Below are 24,155 nucleotides of genomic sequence, written 5' to 3'. Positions count from 1 at the left end.
TAATTCTCTCTAACTCATTTTTTTTATAAAATATCTAGCTTTGAATATTTAAATTCTTTTTTAAGCTCACTAAAATTATAATTTAAAAAAACTATTTAAGGTGAAATTTTTCTGTATAAATTTACCAACACTAAGTAAACAAAGTTTTGTTTTACTTTAAAAAGAAATCTTTAAAAATCTTTTTTATCCATATAGTTGAAGAAAAAACCATAAAAAATCACATGAAAAGTTGAAAAGTGAAGCATAAAAGAGGATTTAATATCTTCAAAGAACAACAACGACTCTACTTGTTGCTACCAGTAACCAGCTGCTTTTACATTTCCAACAAATTTTCTCCTTGGTAAGTTCCTATTTTCTTGAAAGAATTTCTGGGTTTTGTGCTTTTTTTTGTATTTATGACTTAATATTTTTGTTATTTGCAGATTTAAGTTGATCAACTAAATGCATGATGGAATTTTCCGACTATACACAAATTTTATTCAACAAAATCAAGAAATTTGAGCCTGAAAATGTATTGAAAATCATAGGATACATTCTATTACAAGACCATGGTGAGCAAGAAATTGCTCAATTAGCAGTGTGCCCTGATAAGGTCATTCGAGAAGTAATCTATAAAATCAAACTTGAGCTTCAACAACTCGCCCTTAAATCCGGGTCACCTCCGATATCACCGTCGATGAACTCGGTGACGACTCTCAATTCCGAAATACCTTCACAGTTCACTTCTTTCTCACCACCAGTCTCATCAAGCACTTTAGATGATCAAATGGGATCTTTAAACTTAAGAAGTGATAATAGTTTTTCCAATGATTATTGTTACTGTAATTTCGGAGTAAGACCGGGACTACGTCGGCATCAAAACAACGTACCCGATTTTCCGGTTAAGACTTGTCATTATTTCAACAAAGGGTATTGCAAACATGGGAGTAATTGTAGGTACTTTCATGGTGAAGTCTCGGATAATCTCCCTCAAATGTTTGTTCATTTGGATGGTGCCACTGGTTATAAAGATCATGTTATGTCACTAGAGAAATTAGAGGTTGAATTAGTCGAGTTATTGAGAACGAAACGAGGCGATCCGGTCTCGATCGCGTCGTTACCGTTGTTATATTATGAGAAGTATGGCAAAGTTCTACAAGCAGATGGTTATCTTACTGAAAGCCAAAGACATGGAAAAGCAGGCTATAGTTTAACTAAGCTTCTCGCAAGATTGAAAACTGCTATTCGAGTGATCGACAGGTACATGATATGAACTTGTATTTTTCGAAAATTAGGAATTTAGTTCATTTACGTTTCTAAGTTCCGATTAGAACTTAAAACCAATAAACATGAAATCTTATGTGGTTTGAATAACAGGCCGCATGGACAACATGCAGTCATTTTAGCCGAAGATGTACCAAAATATATGGAAAATCGAAATGATCGAAACGATCCAGGTCCGATCGTTAACGGGTCAAGGCAGATATACCTTACGTTCCCGGCCGAGAGCACATTTAGTGAAGATGATGTCTCCAATTATTTCAGGTTACATGATGTTTTAAAGCCATTTTATAGGCTTATTTGCATATTCATTGTCTTAAAAGAGTTCTCTTACTTGCGTAGCAATTATGGACAAGTTGAAGATGTACGGATTCCTTGCCAACAAAAACGAATGTTTGGGTTCGTAACCTTTGTTAGTTCCGATACTGTGAAGATGATTTTGGCCAAAGGAAATCCGCATTACGTTTGCGGGGCTCGTGTTCTCGTCAAACCTTACAGGGAAAAATCCAAGCTGGTTGACAAGTACGGTAACACCTCTTATCTAATCTCATAATAGAGGTTTAAAACTCATGTTATGGCTTAAGTCGTGCCCAAAACCAAGCATAAAAACTCGAATTTTAAGCTTCAAGACAACATGTATCGACACTTTCTTGTATGGTATCGATACATTATCTTTTTACTATAGTAATTTAGCTAATGATTCTTAAACCCTTTTGATAAGGGGATTGACAGTTATGGTAAAATTACACTTTACCCTTCCAAAAATGATAAAATTTTAATTTAATGTTTTAAAAAATTATAAAAATTACATTTTTACTATCATAAAAATATACAACTCAGTTCCGACCCCCTAAAAAAAAATTTTGACTTCGCCCCTACTCAAAATACTCTCAAACTTTAACCTAAATATTTTATAATCAATTATAAAATATGACAAACTTACACTAAACATACCTAGTTGCACAATCAAATGTACATGCCACATGCCATTTCTAAGTACAAAATTTATACCAAATGGCTTGAGCTTGAGTCCATATTGAGTGATATGATCTCAAATGGTTAAGTTTCAAGAATCCAATTCAAATATGATATAAGATATTTTGTCTAACATGTAACCAATTAAAATTAAGTGATATCAAATATAATAAATTAACTTATAACTCACCATTAAATCTTCAATTAGACATTACCATTCATACATTAAAGTCCTTAAAATAAGAGGATAATACACTTCAGCGCACTCGAACTCACGGCCTCCTACATTAACAACAATCACCATATCAATCGAGGTAAGACTCAATCAATATTTTTATTTAAACCATTAAACATATAATATCTTCACCTTGATCATGATTTCATTAACATAAATAAAACAAGTTATTGAATCATAGCATATCATATACATAACCATTCATATCCTAAACATATAGTATTCATATCACATACATATTTAAAACTTGTTTCAACTTATTTCTTATCTTTTATAACATTAATTAATTACACCATTAATCCATATATTTTAATTTTACATAGTGACTAATATTTTAAATTTCATATTCATAATTTTTTTCTAACATTAATCTCATTATAAGTTCTTATCATATCTGCTTTTTTTTATATAATGCCCTTCCTCAACTTTTAAATAGGAAGATAATGCACTTCAGTACACTAACAACAATGCTAATGACAATGCACCAATGTGTGTGAAAACTCGACTTCCCCTAAGATACCATTAATAATGCACACAAGTATTGTTCATCTGAAGATAATTGAAACACAATTGCCAAGTATTGTTCGTCTTTCTCATGAACAACATCGGTTCTCCCAAAGGTGATATACTAGGTCGTATAAACCCTTGATCCAAAATTTCTTGTAAATGCATCTTCAATTCTTTCAACTCTGTAGGTGTTATGCGATAGGGAGAAATGGAAACTGATGATACTTCAAGTAACAGTTCAATATCAAACTCGACTTCACGAGGTAGAGATAAACCTGTTAACTTGTAGAAAAAAACATTCGTAAACTCCTGAATAGTTTGGGTTTCCTCGAGTTTAGGATATGTAGCCTTCAAGTCTAATATATACGCTAAATAAACCTTGTAACCCTTATTCAACATTTTCCAAGCCTTCACCGCAGAAATCACTTTAGCAAAGCATCCAAACTTCATACCAACAACTTCCAGCACACTACCATACAAATATTGAATAACAAACCTCTTCTAACTATCCAATATAACATTATGCTTGAAAGCCAGTACATTCCCAAAATCACATATCTAACTCAAAAAATGACATCACTATTAAATCTGCTAAGAACATAATTCCCTAAATCATCGAATGAAAATGATTGCAGACCTTATCAACAATCACACCCTACCCCTAAAAGACTAGACATTGAAATCCTTATATCTGGCAATTCCATAGGAACACTCCACCCACAGATCACAATACTATATATATCGAAATGTGTAGAAGGATCAATCAATGCATCAACTGGAATAGAAAAAAAGAATATATACCTTAGACCATAACAATAGCGTCCACACCATAACGAGCACGAACAAATTAAGCCAAAACCAAAGCTCTAGCCTCAAATCCAATAGTAGCAGTATTATCTATAGTCCTCCTCTAACCTCACCTAACAACATTCTCTCCCCCTGTAGTCTTACCCCAAGGCACATGCACCAATCTTCTTTCAAAACTCCCCACACATGCCTATGGCCACAGTGGTCACACTTCGAAGTACTAGAGACCAAAACAGGTCCACCTGAACTAGCCATAGAAACAAAATATTGCTGCGATCGTCTTCCCTCAAAATGGAACCTAGAAGGCACAAATCACTTAGAAACTCTGAAATCTCTAGCTCACTTCGAAACAGACTACGAACTAGAACCACCAACTCTCTTCTCTTGAGTTTGGTTATCATCGAGTTTCTCGTCTAACCCCAAAACTTGCTCAACCATCTTGGCTCTCTTAATTTTGTCAGAAAACTCTCACTCGGTGGCCACTAGTTGTACATATATCTCATCCCACAATCCTCTAAGAAATTAGATGGAACTCTCAACTTTCATTGGTACCATCTTAGGAGCATACCAACTAAATCAGAGAAACTCTTGCTCGTAGTTTGCCACAAACAAGTTTCCTTATTAGCATAATAAACTCTTATTTCCAATCCTCCAAATACAACTTTCTAGCATACGTCTTTTTGAACCTCGCTTGGAAAAACCCAATTTATCCTTTCAATTGGAATAGACTGACTTATATTTAACCATTATTGGTAAGCTTCTTCCTTTAACAAGGGAATTATGCACTGAACTCACTCAACTTGAACACACTCTAGTTGATTCATTGCAAGCTAAGATTCTGCTGCGAAAGGATCAACACCTTTCAACCCCTTGAAGTCCACTATTTCGTATTTTTTAAGCTTCCTAGTAGCAATCTTACAAACTCTCATAACAATTCAAACTTGTGGTGTAGCCCCCCTAAACTCTATGGAGTGCATCTGCGATAGTACACAATAGAGCATCATCATTTTTAGCATTTCGACCACCAACTATAGTTTGTGCACCAACATCAAGTGCCTTAGGATAATTCTTGTCTCCCACATCAGTTTGAGTAGCTTAAGGTAAGGGGAGAATTTGAGGGTCTAACTCAACCTCCTCATCTAATGCATTAAGAGATTCAACAGACATATTGAATTTATACAAACATATAACAACTAGAGAAAAATTCAACATTCAAGTCTTAACTATCAATAAAACTTGGTTGGTTCACCTAATGGCATGTACCCTAGACAAAATCACAAAAAAATTATGCATTTTGGGCCTAGAACCAGCTAAACCCAAACCCCCTCTAATATCAACTAATGTAACACCCTACAGTAGACCTAGAAGACAATCAGATGCAAGACACCAGATTCGTTGTCGAAGCAAACATTAAAACGATCATTGAAGCTAAAAAAATTCAACTAAAACAACTCAAGCATGGCATGAACAATTAAAAGAAGATATAAAGTGTTAAACATACTCAATTAGACCCACATATGATAAACCAAGGTCAAAGAAAGTTAAACATAGAGCCAGGTTACAAATTGTAAGTCAAACAAGAAAAATGCAAGACTCTATGTCTTAAGACATACTTTCCTTATTTTCAGATCTTAGCTTCAAAGTTTTATGTCTCAAGACAATGCACAATGTCTCAAGACTTTGGACTGAATTTTTTATATTTTAGCTTCAATGTTTTATGTCTCAAGGTAATGCAACCATATATAGAGACTTTGATGTCTATGTATCAAGGCCTGCACTTGGAAATGCAAGAATCACAAGAAAATGTTCTTGTGATCTTGAGACACATGCCCAAAAATGCATAAAACAAGCATTACAAGTCATGCAATTGTGTCTCTAAAGGTCCCTAAACATAAGCAGCATGCAACCAAATAATAGAAAACATATTTGAAATGCCAAAACAAGTCAAACACATATAAAATCATGGCTATTACCACAATAGATAAAAAAAATCACTAGGTAAGTAAATTGTAACACTTATAATGCATGCATAAACCATACAAATTTGCATCACAGATTAAATCCAAAAGTGTTGAAAAGTTTCAAAATGAACCAAAACATACCAAATACTTCAAAACAACATAAAAATCCACTTAAAGATGCAAAAATTCACCTAGTGACCTATATACATGCCTAAAACACTATGGCATGTCAACAATACTCAAACCATTCCCAATTTTGTTTAATAGGGTGTTTATCAATCTACATGTCTTAGAATCATCAAGCAATATTAATTATCATCATGCATCACAAGAATCAATCCCACATTCTTCACAACAAATCATACTTGAGACAATAATATTCATTTACATTGTTTCATCGCAATTAACATGTCGAGCATAGATTTCATATATGCAAAAATCAAGTCTTTGCCAACAAATATCACCGACAATATAAAATCAACAAGATTTCCTAAGCTAAATTGATCAATCAAGTTTATACCACAAATTGAATTAAACAAGCACAAACTGAAAACTGTTACACCTCCTCAATCTTCTTCTTTCCTTTGGCTTTAGATGATTTGATCACTTCCTTTGCTACAAACCCTAATAAAAAAGATGAACTAAGGTTAGAAAAAAACATAATTAAGCATTAAAACCTCCTAAATCTAATGATGAGATGCTCAAGTTATCTTCCTTACACTACCTTAAGATCACTTATCTTATTCTTATTCTAAACTCTCAAAACTCAAGAATCTAGCTAAACTCACTACACTTTTCTTTTCTTTCATTTTAATCCACTTATTCCACCAACCTATCACATCCCACCAAATTTTCATCATTATGTCTTGAAATATCAACCAATTATGGTAAAAATTGCTAATTGGACCCCTGATACAAAATAGTAAAATTATACTTTGGTCTTTAAACTTTTCCACTTTACTCAATTTAATATATACATCGATTGTCCAACTCCACATGTCAACATATTTTTCAACGTCATATTTAAAAAAAATGTTTATTTGCACCACCCATTTTCATCTTACGGTCTATTTACATTTTAGGTCCTTATACTTTTACTTAATTCTCAATTTAATCCTTACTAAAATTTCACCATTCATTCTTTCTCTTCTAATATCTAATTCATCTCCCATATACTTTATTCAGATAAATTTCAACTCATTTTCTTCATAAATCTACTATATGCATTTCTAGAATAGTACCGACTACTATATCGAAAATTTTAGGGTGTTACAAGGAAATATAAGTGTTTCTCATTTTTACACCAATTTCATGAATTGAATGCATAGTATGACAATCATTTCTCTTCTTTTTTTTTTTAAATATTTTTTTGGTTTCTATATCATTCGGCTACATTTGATTTTTGTGTAGGAAGTACCCCGAGAGAATCGAGTCTCCCATGTATTACTCTTCATATTATATGGAACCCGAGCTTCACTCAAGTAAGTACCTCCATTTCATCGTTTATCCAAATTATGGTCCATAGCTACATAAACACTCGCCATTTTTGGGGCTATTACTCGACTTAGCTCTGTTGAATACGATGTTAATTCATATTGTATAGTTTTAAGCATTAGGCAATGTTTACTATCGAGTATCTAATGTATGATTTTCTCAGTTCCAAAAGGATATGCGACGTCAAGGTTGTTCCGTAAGCAATTTATCGAAGATCAAGATCAAATCTTTAAGCTTCAAAGAAGGCACTCGTCAGAGATGAATTTGTCACAAAAGCCTCTAGCTCACCAATCCTTCGGTTACTTCATGGATGAGTTAAAGGTCACGGAAGGTAGTGAACTTTCCCATTTTATATATGTATATTCATTACCTTGGCCACCCTTACAACGCTTTCTTTTCCACCAAGCAGATCAACTCGATTTCCCGTCGGCAGAGTTCAATTATTTGTTGGAAGCTCTCAACATCAACACCACATCTGATGGAAAAATCAAACATGTAGAGATGAACAACAATGACCAAGAAAGGTATAAAAGTTACTTTCTTTCCAAGTTTTTTCTTTTCATATTTGATTGTTTAATGATCTATTCCAAATCAAAACTTCATGTATCTGCAGCGAAGGACTTAATCTGCCGGATAGCCCTTTCACTTCTGCTATAGAAAGTGGCGGCATTTCAACAATCATCTAGGCCAAGTGAAAAACATGTTAGAGCTAGTTAGAATACCAGGGTGACACCTGCACATTTTATCGTTATTATCAAACTATCATGTTTCCAGTTTTTTATGTAGATCACTTTTGAGATATTTTTTAAACAAATATTTTATGTTTAAACTCTATTAAGAATGCTAAAATATACATTCTCAAAACAATTTATCTAAAATATTTAGTTGATTTTGCTTTGTCGACTTAGTTTTTCGAAAAAAATATTTAAAAAATCATTTTAAAATATCGTATTAAGATCACAACTAAGCCACTGTCAAAATTAGTTCTATAGACAAAAATATTAACAATAAATAAGACCTGTATGATGTTGTACTAAGTGATGGTCTGCTAATATACATGACACGTATTCTTTCAATTGAGGAGATGCTTGCAACAATTATCTCTCTAATTTTTCTTTCTTTTCTACCCTATCAATCCTGTGTTAATGATTCTCCTATTTCCACATTTATCGTTTTTTTAAATTATCATCCACAAATTCAAGTGATGTCATTGTGGTATCAGAGCTTTATTTTGGAAAATAAGGAATGAGATTTCTACATGGTTGCAAATGAAAGTTGGGTATCTCCAACAAGAATTTGAATGTTTAGAGGCATCAACTAACAACTATAGCTCAATTCAAAGATAAGATATGAATGGAGTTTAAAAAGCGTATGAAAAGCTTGAGTGAGAAAGATGATTAACCAAATGCTTCAACACTCACTAGAAGATTATGTATGGTTGTCGAGATCGCCAAAAATAAATTCCTACTCAAAATATAAGTTTTTAGATAGCAATGAGTAGAGTCAAATCCAAAAAGACTAGTGATAATTTTATTTCTTAATTAAAAATAAATTTATCAAAATTGATCAACCAAACGAATTTGATCTCTTGTTTTATGATTAAAAACCTCTTAATAAACATATTTTGAGTTTAGACATCCATTAAAACTTGGATTCCAACTCAAAATTATGGATTCACCATTGTTGAGTTCCATGTTCAAGAAAGAAGAAATCAAAACTTGAAAATCTAGTTTAAACAATTCAAATAGCAAATAATGATTGAAAACAACTTAAAAATCAATTTAGAGTTGAGAATTACGTTCAATTGATCTCAAATCATCAATTTAGAAGATTGAATCAAGATCATTGAAGAAATTTCGGATGACTTTTGTTCAACTTTGAAAAACATTTATGGATATTTTGGAGAGAATTTTGAGAGAGTAAAAGTTTAGATCTATTATCTGATATGTGGTCTATGAAAATGAGCAAAAAAAACGAGAGAAAAAGCTCTTAATTCGAGTGAAAATGGTGTGCAATGTGAATAGTTGCAGTTTTTTTAAAATTGAAAAACCCTACCTAATTTTCAAAAATTACGGAAATTGCCATCAAGCCACTCCCACATTTCCCTTGTTTTACAAAATACTCATTTCCCTCCAAAATTCGAAAATAAGGATAATTTCCTATAAAACCACTCTTACATTTCCCTTATTTTGCAAAATGGTCCTATTTAGTTAATATTTTAAATTCTCTCAATTAAACCCTCATTTTAATTTATTTTTCAATTCTAATTAGATCCAAAATATTTATTTTACCCAAAAAATATTTAAAACCATAAAATTAATTTTTCTAAAATAGTTTTTATTTTTCAGAATATATTTACCGATTTTTAAATGAAATTAAGATAACTAAATTTTCAAAAAAATCACTAATAAACCCGATTAACTCCTAATTTTCACTCGGAACCCGATAAACTTACCCAAAACTACTAGACCTATTTTTAGAGCCTTACATCGGGTATGGGGTGTTATAATTTATAACTCAGCCGTTGTACCAGTTTGTGCATAATTCAAACTATTATCAAACAATTAAAAATTCACAAATCAAATATAAAACAATTTAAATGTAACTATACTATGTGAACTTACTTGAGCTAAACTCTAGGGATAGTAATATCGAGGATTAATTAGTAATTTTTCCTTTTCCTCGATTATCTATCGTTCTTACTCTATAAAGTAATTTTATTTCAATTATCAATCCCAAATACTTTTCAACAATTCATTTAATGCTTATGAATATTTTATTGGAACTTTTGAAATTATCCAAAACGTTTATATTTTATTCAATTTTGTCCTTAAAATTGAAATTAACTTATTTTCACAATAAATTATAAACTCATATTTCCAAATCCTTAAGAATCTATAATCAGACCCTTTAATACTGAAATTTTACAAGAAACCATGCCAAATTTAACATATTTTCAATTTAGTTCTTAAATTTAAAAACTATACAAAATCATTTTACAAAATAGTCTTATTTCAACATCAAGCTTCAAACTAAACCATTATCAACTAAAAAGCTTCAAGAACATCAATGGAAAGTTTTAAAACTTTGACAGTATCACAAATTAGTCTCTGAGCTAGCTAGATTAAGCTACAACGATCTCAAAATCATAAAATTTACAACAAACGAGTGGAAAATTAGCTTACATGCAAGGGACTTAGCTTGACCAAAGCTTCCTAAGGTATAAAAATAGTGGTTCGGTTGTGAAAAATGAAAGAATGAAGAAGATGAAACATGTTTTACTTTTGTTTTATTAATATTATCACTTTAATAATTAAATTAAAACATAAAATATATAATATATAATATAAAATAATATTCAACCATCTATTAAATTTATTATAGTCCATTTGCAACATAAAACCTCCCACTTTTACTTTTTAAACCATTTAATTAATAAAATTCAAATGCGATTAAGTTTTATGTTTTTTACGATTTAGTCATTTTTCCTTAGTTAACTATTCAATCACTAAAATTTTTAGATTAGTCTTCAATTCACCAATATAACATTTCCATAAATATTTAATAAAATATTCACAGGCTCAAATTACAGAAATGAGGTCCTGATACCTCATTTTCCAAAACTACTTGACTTTCAGTACGCACCACTTGTACCTTGACTAACTTGATCAATTAATAAAATATATTAAACCACAATTCACTATTATACTATATTTAACTCATAAATATTAATTAAATATATCTATAGACTCTCTCGTCGTAATGGTGGTCCCAAAACTACTATTTTTAACACCATTGAAAAATGGTTGTTACAACTTCGATGAAAACAACGATCTACAAATCTAATTTGGGATTTGAACTCAAGAAGAACAATGGAAAATTTGGGGAATAAAACGCAATTCTCGTTTGAAATTGGGGGTTATTTTGGTGTTTGGGAGGTTAATAAATCTGAAAGAAAGAATTGATTTTGAAGAAACTTTCTGATTTTAGGTTTAGAAAAATTTTGAATGGTTTGGGGTTTTGAAAGGAAAGGGAAGACTGTGGATGTTCTCCTTGTAAGAGACTAATTTAAAAAATTGGGCAATTTGCTCTTTTGTTCTCTTCATGTTTCTTCTATTTCCAATTAGTTCCTAACTCAATTAAAATCCATTTTTTTCAAATTAGACCTCAAAATTAAATTTGGTTTTAAACTAGTTAATAAAATAAAAACTCAATTGTATTACTTTAATACTTTAATTACCTATTTGCAACCCTAATTTTTGGTATCCAACTCAAACCCTCGGTTTAATAACTCGATTCTACTAACATAATTTTTGGGATGTGACAGTTTCCATTCAATTATATCTATTGGTTTTACGTACAATTCATTTATGGTTTTCTTGAGCTAGTGGAAAGACCGATTGGGCATATATAATTAAGGCTCAAATAATTTATAATTAACTTTCAGCTTTTCACCTATTAATTATAATATTTTTTAGATGCGAAGTCATTCCACTAAAGTATCGTGATTGGGTTCTCCCTTATTATATACAATTTTGAAATCTACTTAATAAGTGCTCGTCCAATGACCTTGTCATAAATGTGTTACACTCATAAGATAGTCTTAATTCCTTTGGGATAAAATTTGTTCTCCCAATATGATCATATTTTATTTCACGATCATCATTACATCTTCCTTCATGGAAAGTCAATTACGATCAAATAGTAATTAAATCATTTATCACAAAGACAAATGACATATGACCATGTTTACTTTTCATCTGACATGTAATGCCGATGAGAGGATATTATTTACCCTTTAGTTGGGATATAAATTCCACTATTGTGGAATGATGCTACATACTGCAGAAGTTGTATACCTAACATACTAGCTTTTGGATCCTTATCTATTTGAACTTAGGCTTTCATTTACTGCAAAATGTACGAGTCACGCATACATAGTCCATCATCCACTCAGGATTAAACTATGTCACAATATAAATTAAACAAGTGAATAAATCTATAAATGGGTCTAGAATTTATGCTACTTAGGTCCTATCCAATTTACTTCAATCCAGGTAGTCACATTTATATCATTATATTCTAGGAGTCATCCACTCCGATACCCAAGACAAGGTATCTCTCTTATAGGACTTCATAGACACCATATTAGTTTTTCAATCAATTTGCTTGTTTCTGATTAAACTAAGAACATGTTTAGATTATCTACTAATATAGGTTGTTTTTCCATATTACAATCCGACCAGGTAATACCGCTTAATATTAGTTAAATATTAGATAATTAATGAGTCTATATTTGCTTTCATTTTGCTTTGCATGCAAAAACCACTGAAAACAATATACAAAGGATATTAATGTAATTAATGGATATTTTAATTAAACCGATTTGTTTAAAAAATACAAGTATACATAGACAAAAATACCACACTAAGAGCACTAGATCTCTATGGTGTAATTATCTCTACCCATGGGTCTATATTATAGGATAAAGATAAATTTGTGAGATTTGAATTTGATAAATGCTTATTGTAGTGAGGAAATTGTGGAAAAGCTCAATAGAGGCAAAATGATAATTTGGTCATACAGGGCATTTTGGTCATTTCTATAAAATCTTATAGTGGAAATATTATTTGAATAATATATTTAATATACTACATAAATTTTGAAACCTTTGGATCATAGATATTAAAAGTAGGCATCCATCATAAAAAAAAACCCATGAACTTGGACTTTAGGTTTGGGCCTTTGGCCCACTTGGGCAAATTTTAAATTGGGAAAAGGAGGAGAGGAACCTCCCAGCACTTCTTCTCTCTAGCAGACTAGCCCTCTCCCTGTCATATCCCCCATCCGTCTCGACGACCAGTACAGATGAGAGATGTCACTGGAACATATACAAGAAAAAAATTTTGAACTTATTTAAAGAGTTGGAACTTTAAAAATATTTTTATAAAATTACTAAATCAAGTTTAAGCAATTTAAAGGTTTTAAAAATGATTCAGAGTTGAATAGAAGTGATCGAAACCAAGGCACCGTGATATCGCTACAACACTCCAGTTGTACCGATACAAGCGCCTACTACTATAGATTTTTACAATCTATCTCACTTATTGCAATACCACAAGGGTTAAATATCGAAACCATAATCCCTATAGATAAAACATATATACACAATAATTTCTATAATTTTTAATTTTTTTACTTTTTTATAATCTTAAATTATTGATTGATAATCCACATAAATGATTGTGTAAAAAATGATAATAATTCACCATTCGTTAATGGCCACGTTAATAAAGTAGTTCAACTTCCTTTTTCCTGTCTAGTCGTTATTGCATTTATGCATACCAAGAAATATCTGAAATAATTGCAGCAATGCTTACATTTCCCTCTTGAATCTCTCATCTTTTTTCCTTCTACCTCACATCTTCTATTTAACATCAATTACCATTACCGACAAGTATTTGGTGCAATGGTAAAGCACATTATACTCTTAAGAAAAAGAATGTAAGTTCAAACCTTAGATACGAGATATTGTTGGAAAAAACAACCACAAACACTCAACATGGACAGTAAAATTAACTAATTAACAAAGTTCTACGATCCATGTCTTGGTTGCATTGATAAGTCAACTTCCTAAAATAGTTAAAAACTTAGACTTTTAACCAAATAAAACAAAGACTAGGACCCAACTTTCTTTCTTCTTTTTTTCCTCATTTTGTGCTTAATCATGATTTGTTTTTATTGATGCTAAAAAGTTCTTGTAAATGATTTCCTTTGAAGATGAATCACCTTAGCAAGAATCAAAGTCTAACATTTTACATTTTTTTATTCAGACATTAAGGATTTGAGGATGTGTGTGTGTGTGCTTCCCTTTTTTACTTTTTTCCCTCTTTGTTTAGGTGTAGAAAATGCTGAAAGGTTTGACTTCCTGTATATTTGATTTGGACTATTTGGGAGGAAATATTGGGCTAATTTGAAGAGTTTACTCATTGATGCAATTTTTTCAAAAAGTTTTTTTTTCTTAATTGGATATTAACAGAATATTCAATATATCTCAATATGTTATTATTCCATTTGATACTTATATTTAGTTTCAATGTTTAATTTAGTACTTGAGTTCTGCTTCAATGTTTAATTCGGTACACAAACTAAACAACATCATGTGGCTCAATAAATATTTGATATGCGTGCTCTAGTAAAAAAAATTAGGTACTTAATTGGGACAAAAGGAAATTTTAGGTGCCAATTTGAACATTGAAGTCAAACTTAGGTACTTGCACGAGATAAAGAAAAACTCAAGTATTAAACGGAAAAAATTTAGGTACCAAGTAGAACATTAAAGCCATGAAGTACTAAATTGAGACAAAAAGAAAACTCAGATACCAAATTAAATATTTAAACCAAATATAAATACCAAATAATATATCAATCCTATTCAAAGGGACTAAAAAAAGGAAAAGACTACAAATTAGGACAAAGGGAATAAGTTTGAATTATTGTTTGTAGGGCACTTCGGTGGTCGGCAAAGAACATGGCTCATATCCAAAGTCTACCATTTGCATTTGCTTTTGTGTTTCCTTAAAGAAAATCCTAAAAGGAAAAATCAATATTTTTTTTCTTTAAATAAAATAGTAAAACTTGTTGATGCATAGGTTTCTAAAGGAATAAATTAAAATTTTAATATTTTTTAAATAAAATATAATTTCATATATTGATAGTTTTTGAAAGGATTAAATCAAAATTGTAACATTTTTAGGGACTAAACTATAATTTTATCATATGTTAGCTTGAAATTTTATAAATTTTTAGAACACTAAGACAACAATTTTCTATTTTAGTGGGTCAGGGCCCCTGCATGCTCTCCTCCCTTCGCCCTTATTTACACGACAGGGGAAGTGGTAGAATTTATATTTTTAGTGCACTGATTTTGTCGTAACTAATAATTTTTCAAACCGATTGAATAAATAAATTTATCACATGTTTGATTAATTAAACTATTGTAAATTTTATTTCAAAACGAATAATTCTAAAATAGTATTTTAAATTAATAATACATTAAATATTGTTTAAATAATTAAAAAATTAAATTATTATACAAAATTAAATATTTTTTCAAAACTTAAATTTTCAATTATTATTTTAAAATTAAAATAACTAATTTAAAATATATATGATATTAAATACAATTAACTTGTGCATGTTACAGGAAAGAAACTAATATTAAGTTATATTATATAAACATATTAGTAGGTAATCTAAATTGCCAGTAGTTTGTAGAATCAAATTGAGCAATTAATTCAAATAAATAAGGGACTATTATGTCTCTATGTCCAATTGGGGAGATAGATTGTCTTGACTATTGGAGCAAATGACTCCAAAAAACAGACGCATAGGTGTGATTGCCTAGATTGATAATGCATCAGACTGGACCCAAGCTGAATTCATTCTAGATTCATTTATGGATTTATTCAGTTGCGAAAGTGTGACTTGCAAAATCCTAAGTGATAGGCAATGTATTTATAGCTCATGCACTTTAATGTATTGAAAACCTAAGCTCTCATGGTAGTGGCCGAATGTCGATACATTGGGTACATGGTTTGTGCATGACATGACTTCACTTACAATAATAAAATTCATAACTCAAATAAAAGAGTAAATAATATCCTCTCATTGGCACTGACGTTATATGGATTATGAAAATGGAATGTGGACACTAATCATTCGTCTAGGATGAATGACTAACCATTACTATTTGTAAGTTATGATCGTTTTCATCGCGAAAGATACAATGGTGATCATGAGATAAAATGGATCGAATTAGTTGAACAAAGTTAACCTAAAGGGAACAACGTTATCCTATGAGGATAAAACACATAACAAGGTCATTGGATAAAAGCTTGATACAAGTAACTTTCATAATGGTTTATAATACAGAGATCAGTTATGGTACTTTAGTGGACTGACTCCATGACTGAATAACTTTGTAATTAATACATAAAGAGACAGAACTTAATTACAATTTATTCAATCCCCAATTATATATGTCAGATTAGTCCCCCTTTTTTTATCATAACTCTATACGAATCGCATAATAAAAATTGTTTGAATGTATGGTTGAAAATGATAAATGAAAAATAGATTGTATATATTACTATTTACAATAAATACATTTTTCAACAAATCGAGAGATGACTTGAAAATTAATTAATTCTTTTGGAGTATTATTTAATTAGATAAATTATATAATTGAGTCCAAAGTGATAATTAAATTATATAAGGCATTTTCAAAGTCCATAATATTGTGTAAATTTTAAAATATTGTGTAAAATTCAAAATATATAAACAATTTATTATAAATTAATTTATGAAATTTTTATTTACATAATATATTTTAATCAATTTGTACTTATTTTAATTTTAGGACATGTATCTCATTTTTTAAATATAATTATTTGTTATTTTACTAATTTCGTTAAATAATTTGAAATTTTTATTGACGAGAGATAATTTTGATACATTTTGACTTACAAATAATTAAATAAGTTAAATATTATTTATGATAAATAATTATATTAATTTTGATTAAATTACATAGTATTTATTATTAATTATTTATACTTAACTAATAACCAGTGGTCAAGGGTTCGATCTTCGCATTGAGTATGGAGTAACTTTAAAACTCGTGGCCAGCATCTACCTCTTAATAGGCCTACAGAATGCAGATGATTAGTTACTAGACTCGCTCCAGTAGATATTTATTTTTCTTATTAATTTTATTAGTAATCATATTGTCGAATACTCTTTTAAACTAACATATTGCATACGATGTTTTAATTTTACGTTTTGTTACTTATTTAGATTTTTTTCTTTTTCAAATATTATTGATATTTTTTTATAATAATTAAAATTTTAAAAAATTAAAATTACCTAATTATGTAACAATTTATACTCCTCAACATCCCCACATGACATACGATATTGTAATATAGTTGCACTCTGTGGTCTAAAAATGGAGTAGTAATTACGCTTTGATCCAATTACTTTATGATGTTTAAATACGCCTTAATTTTAGATTAAATAAAACTTTTCCCTTTATATTTAATTTGTAATGATTTAAATCCAAAATTCAATAATTAAAATAAATTAAATCAGTCTAAATTTAAATAAAATAAAATATTAAAATTTTCAAAAATATATTAGTTTGAAAATAATTATGACAAAGAATAACATGAATATGATGACATTTGTCCATTTCTTATTAAAAATTGGTGCAGTTAACGAAACAACCAGATAGTGACATGTAACGTGCCACGTGTATCTCATGTCAACATATAAGAATCAGTTTTTAACAACAGAAATTGTTGAATTTTTTAACAGAACGACCAGTTTACTCGTTGATCTAAGATACAGAAATTAATTTATCTATTTTTTAAGTAAAGAAAATAAAATATAATCCGACCTCCAATTTAAAAATACATTTTCTTGTCTTACATATGAAATGGTAGAAGTTCTAGAAGTAATTTTTTAAGACTTTAAATCATGTTTCACAAGGTATTTAAAATTGATGTGATTGATTATTATAATCATCAAATGGTTACTTATTTTTATTAAATTATTGGGTCGTAATTTTAGACTTTTCTATCCGTACAATCCGTCGTACAAAATAATTCAACATTAAAAAAGCAGTTGACATTTTCAATTATGCCATGAGAGCAACATCATTTCACAAATAATTTCAAAATTGGAGCAAAATAAAAAAATTCAAAGTGATAAGGACTAAAAGATTAATAATAAAATAAGTTTGGTGCTGACTTTGTTGGTTCACAAAATATTTGTTTTTATCCTTTTAAATGCCACAAGAAAGCGACCCAAGGTTGAATATAATCCATTTACTTTTAATTTTACAATCTTTGTCCCTCATTTAAAATTTTAATAAATTAAATTTTCAATAAATATGCAGGATTCTTTTGCAAAATATAGAAATCTTATTACACGCGTATGCACGTGGAATCAAAATTTTAAAATACAAATGTGTGTTTAAAAGTAGCATATGATAAATAATGAAACGTATGGTTTGAAACTAATTAATAATAACACGTGAAATATGTATAATATTAATTGTGTTGTCATTAATCTTGAGTCGATGTCCAGTTAACTTGTGACAAAGAATCAATCAAACACATTATTAATAAAATGTGTTAAAATTAAAATGTATAAAAATATATAATAATAAAACTTTAGCTGGGTGGTAAAAAAATTTTACTAATGCATTGGTTTGAGTTCAATTTTACCATATGCATATTTTTATTATTTTTAAAATAAAATATTAAAGTACCTTAAATAATATAACTTATTTTAATTACGAAATGACATTTCCGTAATTTTTCTAACCAATTTGGTGACCCAGTTAAGGGTGATACCAACTCAATAAATAGCTTAAATAATAGTAAGTATAAATATATAATTAATGGAAATAATAATGTGTGCATAATAAAATTAAAATGTAAAGAAATATTAAAATAAAGTTTTGATTGAGTGGTACATTAAGTTTTTACTAATGCAATTGGTTTGGGTTTAAATCCCACCATAAACGTATTTATATTGATTTTTTAAATAAAAAAACTAAAATACCCTCACATAATATAACTTTTTTAACTGTGGAAGTGTATTTCTGTAACTTTCCTAACCGAGTTGGTGACCCAGTTGAGGGTGATACCAACTCAATCAGATACCCTCACACCAATTACTTGAATTAAACATTTAATTTACCATTCAACTAAAGTTTTTATATATATATATATTTTATGCATTTTAATTTTATTATGCACACTTTATTACCATATTAATAATGTATTTGATTGAGTTGGTGTTACAAGTTAACTCGACACCGACTCAAGATTAATGACAACACCATGATAAACAATTTAATCTAATTTTTTATTTTAATAATATACATATTTCATGTGTTATTAATTATTATTAATTAGTTTCAAAACATACGTTTCATTATTTATTTTATGTGATTTTAAATGACATTTGTTTTCTAAATTTGTGTGGTTTTCACACGCATACATGTGTAATAGAATTTCTAGCAATGTTTAATATATTAGATTTACCATTTTAACTAAATACTTATTTCTAATTCGGGTAAACTACCAAAATAGTTACTTTTGTTTCCCTCGAGTTACATTTTAGTTACTTATGTTTGAAATGTTACGTTTTAGTCACTTATATTATCATGTTGTAACATTTTAGTCACGGGGTGTTAATTGTCGTTAACGATGTAACGATAAGCTGACGTGGCACGTTAAATTATCATTTCAAACAAAAATTTTAGGTTAAATTATACAATTGGTCCTTATATTTTTTTCGTTTTGAGAAAAAAATTCTTTTACGTTAAAAGAGATGGAGAAGGGAGGAAAATAGAGGGAGAAGCAAAAGAGAATGGAAAATAAATAAAAAAGTTAAAAGAACATAAATAAATAAATTGCTCAAAATGAAAAAAAATATGAGGACCAATTGTATAATTTAACCTAAAATTTTTATTTGAAGTGATGATTTAATGAGTCACGTCAACTTACCATTACACCGTTAACTACAATTAATGGCTGAATGACTAAAATGTTACAACATGTTAACATAAGTGACCAAAACGTAACATTTCAAATATAAGTGACTAAAATATAACTTGAGGGAAACAAAAGTGACTATTTTGGTAGTTTACCCTTTCTAATTCATATAATTTTTTAGGGTAAACTACAAAAATAGTCACTTTTATTTGCCTCAGATTACATTTTAGTCACTTATGTTTGAAATATTACATTCAATCACTTACGTTATCGTTTTGTTATGAAGTGTTCACTTTACCGTTAAACTTCGTTACCTCCCTAATGGTAGTCCTACGTGACAGTCCAAATGAGTTTTACATGTCAATTTGGATGTCCAGTTGTTGGGATGAAAATAGGTTTTTAATTAAATAAATTTAATTTGAACTGCCACGTAGGACATCCAAGTTGACATTTAAAACCCATTTGGATTGCCACGTACAATCTTCGTCAGGGAGGTAACAAAGCTTAACGGTAGAGTGATTACTTCGTAACAAAACGATAATGTAAGTGACTAAAACGTAACATTTCAAACATAAGTGACTAAAATGTAATCTGAAACAAAAAAAAGTGACTATTTTTATAGTTTACCCAATTTTTTATTAATATATATATATATATTACATAGTAGATGGTGACATAATTCAAAGAGGGTTGGACAAAAATCATTAAAACTACCATAAAGTTCTTTGTACTAGTAGTTAAATTGTATTTTATCCCATTTACTAAAAATGGATAAATTAGTCCTTATACAGAGATCATATAGCAAACTAATCCTTTTTGATAAAAAAAACTATTTCATTTCTATTATTAAAAACTAGTATGGGTGACTGAATAATTAGATAGTTACACGTGGCATACCACATGTACCTCATGTTGATATATAGATATCAGTTTTTAACCATAAAAATTGATGAAAATTTTAATAGGACCACCATTTTACTCTTTGATCTAACCTATATAGATTAATTTACCCATTTTTTAGTAGAGAGTTAAAAATATAATCTCACCCCTAATACAAGTGCCTCTATGGCAATTTTACCAACAAAGATCACATTATTTGTCAGTGGCAGTTATGTAATAATGACAATGAAGAATGTCATTCTGTTAATGAAAGATTGTTATAATGTTAAGGTAGGTGCAGACTGCACATGTTAAGAGATTATGGACATGGCAGTTTCAGTTTTGGATTCTCCTCAGATCTTTCTTCTTTGAAAGCTGTGCTCAACCCAATAAGGTATGCAAGAAAGAAAGGGAAAAAAAAAACCCTTAGTTGTATATTTTGTATTGAAATTTACAAACTTTTGTTCTATTCTTCTTTTGATTTGTTAGAATACTTAAAAGCTCTTCTTTTTTGTGGTGATTTTGTGTTTGAAATGGGTTCGTTTTATGGTAATTGTTCGGTTTTTTTAGCTAATATGTATCGTGATTGTAAAGCTATAATCTTTAAGTTCATGGCTATTTGAAAGTTAACCGTGTTTCTTCTTCAACCACTGCTTTATTTGTTTTATTTATATGAGATTTAATCATAAATCTTGTAGCTTGACCCTATATGATGAATATTTGATTCTTTGTCTTTTATTGTAGGGAAGGTGTTTGTTATAATGTCACATAGAACTTTTTAGCTTTTCCCTCTCTTCTTTTTTCTATTTTTGTTTCATTCTCAAAGGCTTGTTGCATGTATCCAGTTATGATTTTGTCTTTTTCAATGAATAAACTGTTTTGTTCATAGGAAAAATAGCAATAAATAAGCATGCTTTTGGTGAAGATTTTTGGGGGTTTGAATTGAAGGTGAATTTTTGCTATTTGATTTTGCTAGGTGTTGGCTTTCAAAGTGAGGTGCTTTTGCTGCCATTAAAGCAATAAATCCAAAGGGGGTTTTATCCTATAAGTTTTCCGGTGTTTCTCTCTTGTTGTCGTCTATTGATTGGTTGCGGTGAATCGAAGGAGTTTCACTGATGCAAACGTCTCAGAATCATAAAGTTACGGTGCAAGAAATGGAGTCCAATTGTTGGCCTCCCAAATTGGAACAATACTGCACCCTTGATTCATCGTCTGGTGTGCAGAATTCTTCTTCTACAGCCAGTTTCTCACCAAACGGCAGTCCGGTTTCGCAACCAAACAACTCTTGCCCGATGGACCTGCGTCGTTCCCCAGACAATACATGTTCACCTGTAAGTAATTCTTGTGTAACAGACAATGAACACGACTTGAGCCACATGATAAGACAGTTGGAAACTGCAATGCTAGGAACTGATTCTGATAATATCGACGTTCATGCTATCATGGCTTCTGGCAGATCGACTGAAGTCTCCATCGAATCAGAGAGGTGGAAGTACATGATGGAGATGATCGCCCAAGGGGACCTGAAAGAACTTCTTTGTGCTTGTGCTAAAGCTATAGAAAATAAAGATATGCATCTGACTGACTGCTTGATGACACAATTGCGTCAAATGGTGTCGGTTTCAGGTGAACCGAAGCAACGATTAGGAGCCTACATGTTGGAAGGGCTTGTTGCAAGGTTGGCCTCTTCAGGAAGTTCTATCTACAAATCCCTAAGATGCAAAGAGCCTGCTAGTTCTGAACTGCTTTCGTACATGCACATACTCTATGAAATCTGCCCGTATTTCAAGTTCGGGTATATGTCTGCAAACGGGGCGATTGCAGAAGCCATGAAAGATGAAAGTAGAGTCCATATTATTGATTTCCAAATAGCACAAGGAAGCCAATGGCTGACCTTAATCCCTGCTCTTGCTGCTCGGCCAGGTGGACCTCCAAGTATACGTATCACAGGTATTGATGATTCTACATCAGCATATGCCAGAGGAGGAGGACTTGAAATTGTGAGGCAAAGACTGAGCAAGGTCGCGGAATTGTGTAAGGTACCGTTCGAGTTCCATGCCGCTGCTATTTCTGCTACTGATGTTCAATTCGAAAACCTCAGAATTCAGCCTGGTGAAGCCGTTGCTGTAAACTTCGCTATGATGCTGCACCACATGCCAGACGAAAGCGTGGGCGCTCAGAACCATCGGGACAGACTGTTGAGGTTGGCAAAGAGTTTGTCTCCAAAGGTGGTGACGCTCGTCGAGCAAGAAGCAAACACGAATACCGCCCCATTCGTTCCCCGTTTCCTAGAGACAATGAACCATTTCTTACCCATCTTTGAATCGATCGATGTTAGTCTACCGAGGGATCACAAGGAGCGGATCAATGTTGAACAGCACTGTCTGGCACGGGAGATTGTCAACATTATAGCATGCGAAGGACCTGAGAGAGTCGAACGACATGAACTTTTAGGGAAATGGAGATCAAGGTTTATAATGGCTGGCTTTAAACCCTTTCCATTAAGCTCATTTGTCAATTCCACCATTAAATCTCTGCTTCAAAGCTACTGTGATAAGTACACGCTTGACGATAAAGATGGGGTTCTTCTTCTTGGCTGGATGAATCGAGCTATAGTTGCTTCTTGTGCATGGAGATGCTAACCAAGATAAAGTAGCTGTTTATTAGGATAGTTTGAGAAAAAGGGATTTCTCTGTGGATGAACAAGCTCTTTCTCTCATTTCTGGGATCATACCCTTTTTTCCTATTGTATTTTCTGGCCATCCAAACGCTTGAATTAGCTTACTCGCAGTCTCTTCTTTGCCTTTAGTTTTCAAACAAAGCCATTAGCAATCAGATTTGTAGATATTGTTACATGAGAATCATTCATCAATGTGTGTAACCAAAGCTTTGATGGCCCCATTCATGGCTACTGGCCCAATTATATCAGGCTATGTTACTCAAAATTTGGTCTGGGTGGGTGTTGGATACTGGTACATCTGTCCAACATAGGTAAAAATGTTATGGAGACTCATGCACTAGGTGTCTAATTGCATTTTGATTTTTCTATTAAAAAATAGGTAAATTAGTCTTTGTATATTAGACCAATGAGCAAACTGGTCTTTTTGTTAAAAATTTTTATTCAATTTTACCCTTAAAAACTAGAATGCTAACATAATAACCAAACAGTGACACATAATGTGTCACATGTACCTCATGCTAATATATAAGAATCAATTTTTAACTATAGAAATGGATGGAATTTTTAACAGAAACACCAATTTACTCTGATCTAATATACAAGGATGAATCTACCATTTTTTTAAATAGAGAGAGTAAAATGCTATCCAACTTTTAATATAAGGGCTTCCATGACACTTTTACTGTTCAATACATGTATGTTCAATTATTTTAAAGTATTTCATTTATTTGAAAAGTCCTTAGAAGTCATATTTCCATGCTCGTACTCAAATATGCATAAAACATGAA

The 24,155-nt window shown here is 30.7% G+C and overlaps 2 protein-coding genes and 1 long non-coding RNA gene across 3 annotated transcripts; 2 read left to right on the top strand and 1 right to left on the bottom strand.

The window, feature by feature from the left end:
• The first annotated feature begins 448 nt into the window (after positions 1–448).
• On the top strand, positions 449–7,925 carry LOC105767879 (zinc finger CCCH domain-containing protein 18). The gene is made up of 7 exons (XM_012587443.2): positions 449–1,239; positions 1,357–1,524; positions 1,603–1,782; positions 7,156–7,226; positions 7,403–7,570; positions 7,649–7,763; positions 7,853–7,925. The coding sequence occupies exons 1-7, from the start codon at positions 449–451 to the stop codon at positions 7,923–7,925; spliced, it is 1,566 nt and encodes a 521-aa protein (XP_012442897.2).
• On the bottom strand, positions 2,403–6,517 carry LOC128041292 (uncharacterized). The gene is made up of 2 exons (XR_008196044.1): positions 6,308–6,517; positions 2,403–2,517 (listed from the first exon to the last, which is right to left on the bottom strand). It is a non-coding gene; the product is annotated as an uncharacterized LOC128041292 (long non-coding RNA).
• Positions 7,926–20,934: 13,009 nt separating the features above from the next.
• Positions 20,935–23,632, top strand: LOC105768519 (scarecrow-like protein 5). The gene is made up of 2 exons (XM_012588474.2): positions 20,935–21,081; positions 21,664–23,632. The coding sequence occupies exon 2, from the start codon at positions 21,803–21,805 to the stop codon at positions 23,327–23,329; it is 1,527 nt and encodes a 508-aa protein (XP_012443928.1). The 5' UTR covers positions 20,935–21,081; positions 21,664–21,802; the 3' UTR covers positions 23,330–23,632.
• The last annotated feature ends 523 nt before the right edge of the window (positions 23,633–24,155 follow it).

This window comes from Gossypium raimondii, chromosome 5 (assembly GCF_025698545.1).
Source record: "Gossypium raimondii isolate GPD5lz chromosome 5, ASM2569854v1, whole genome shotgun sequence".
Classification (NCBI taxonomy): domain Eukaryota; kingdom Viridiplantae; phylum Streptophyta; class Magnoliopsida; order Malvales; family Malvaceae; genus Gossypium; species Gossypium raimondii.
Note: the sequence above shows the minus strand (reverse complement) of the source record. Positions and strands in the feature narration are given on the sequence as shown.

Excerpts from the sequence above, each read along its gene's own strand:
- LOC105768519 (XM_012588474.2), top strand. The coding sequence starts at position 21,803 with ATGCAAACGTCTCAGAATCATAAAGTTACGGTGCAAGAAATGGAGTCC.
- LOC105767879 (XM_012587443.2), top strand. The coding sequence starts at position 449 with ATGGAATTTTCCGACTATACACAAATTTTATTCAACAAAATCAAGAAA. Across the intron at positions 1,525-1,602 it reads GATGTCTCCAATTATTTCAG|CAATTATGGACAAGTTGAAG; the intron begins GTTACATGATGT and ends TTACTTGCGTAG. Across the intron at positions 7,764-7,852 it reads AACAACAATGACCAAGAAAG|CGAAGGACTTAATCTGCCGG; the intron begins GTATAAAAGTTA and ends ATGTATCTGCAG.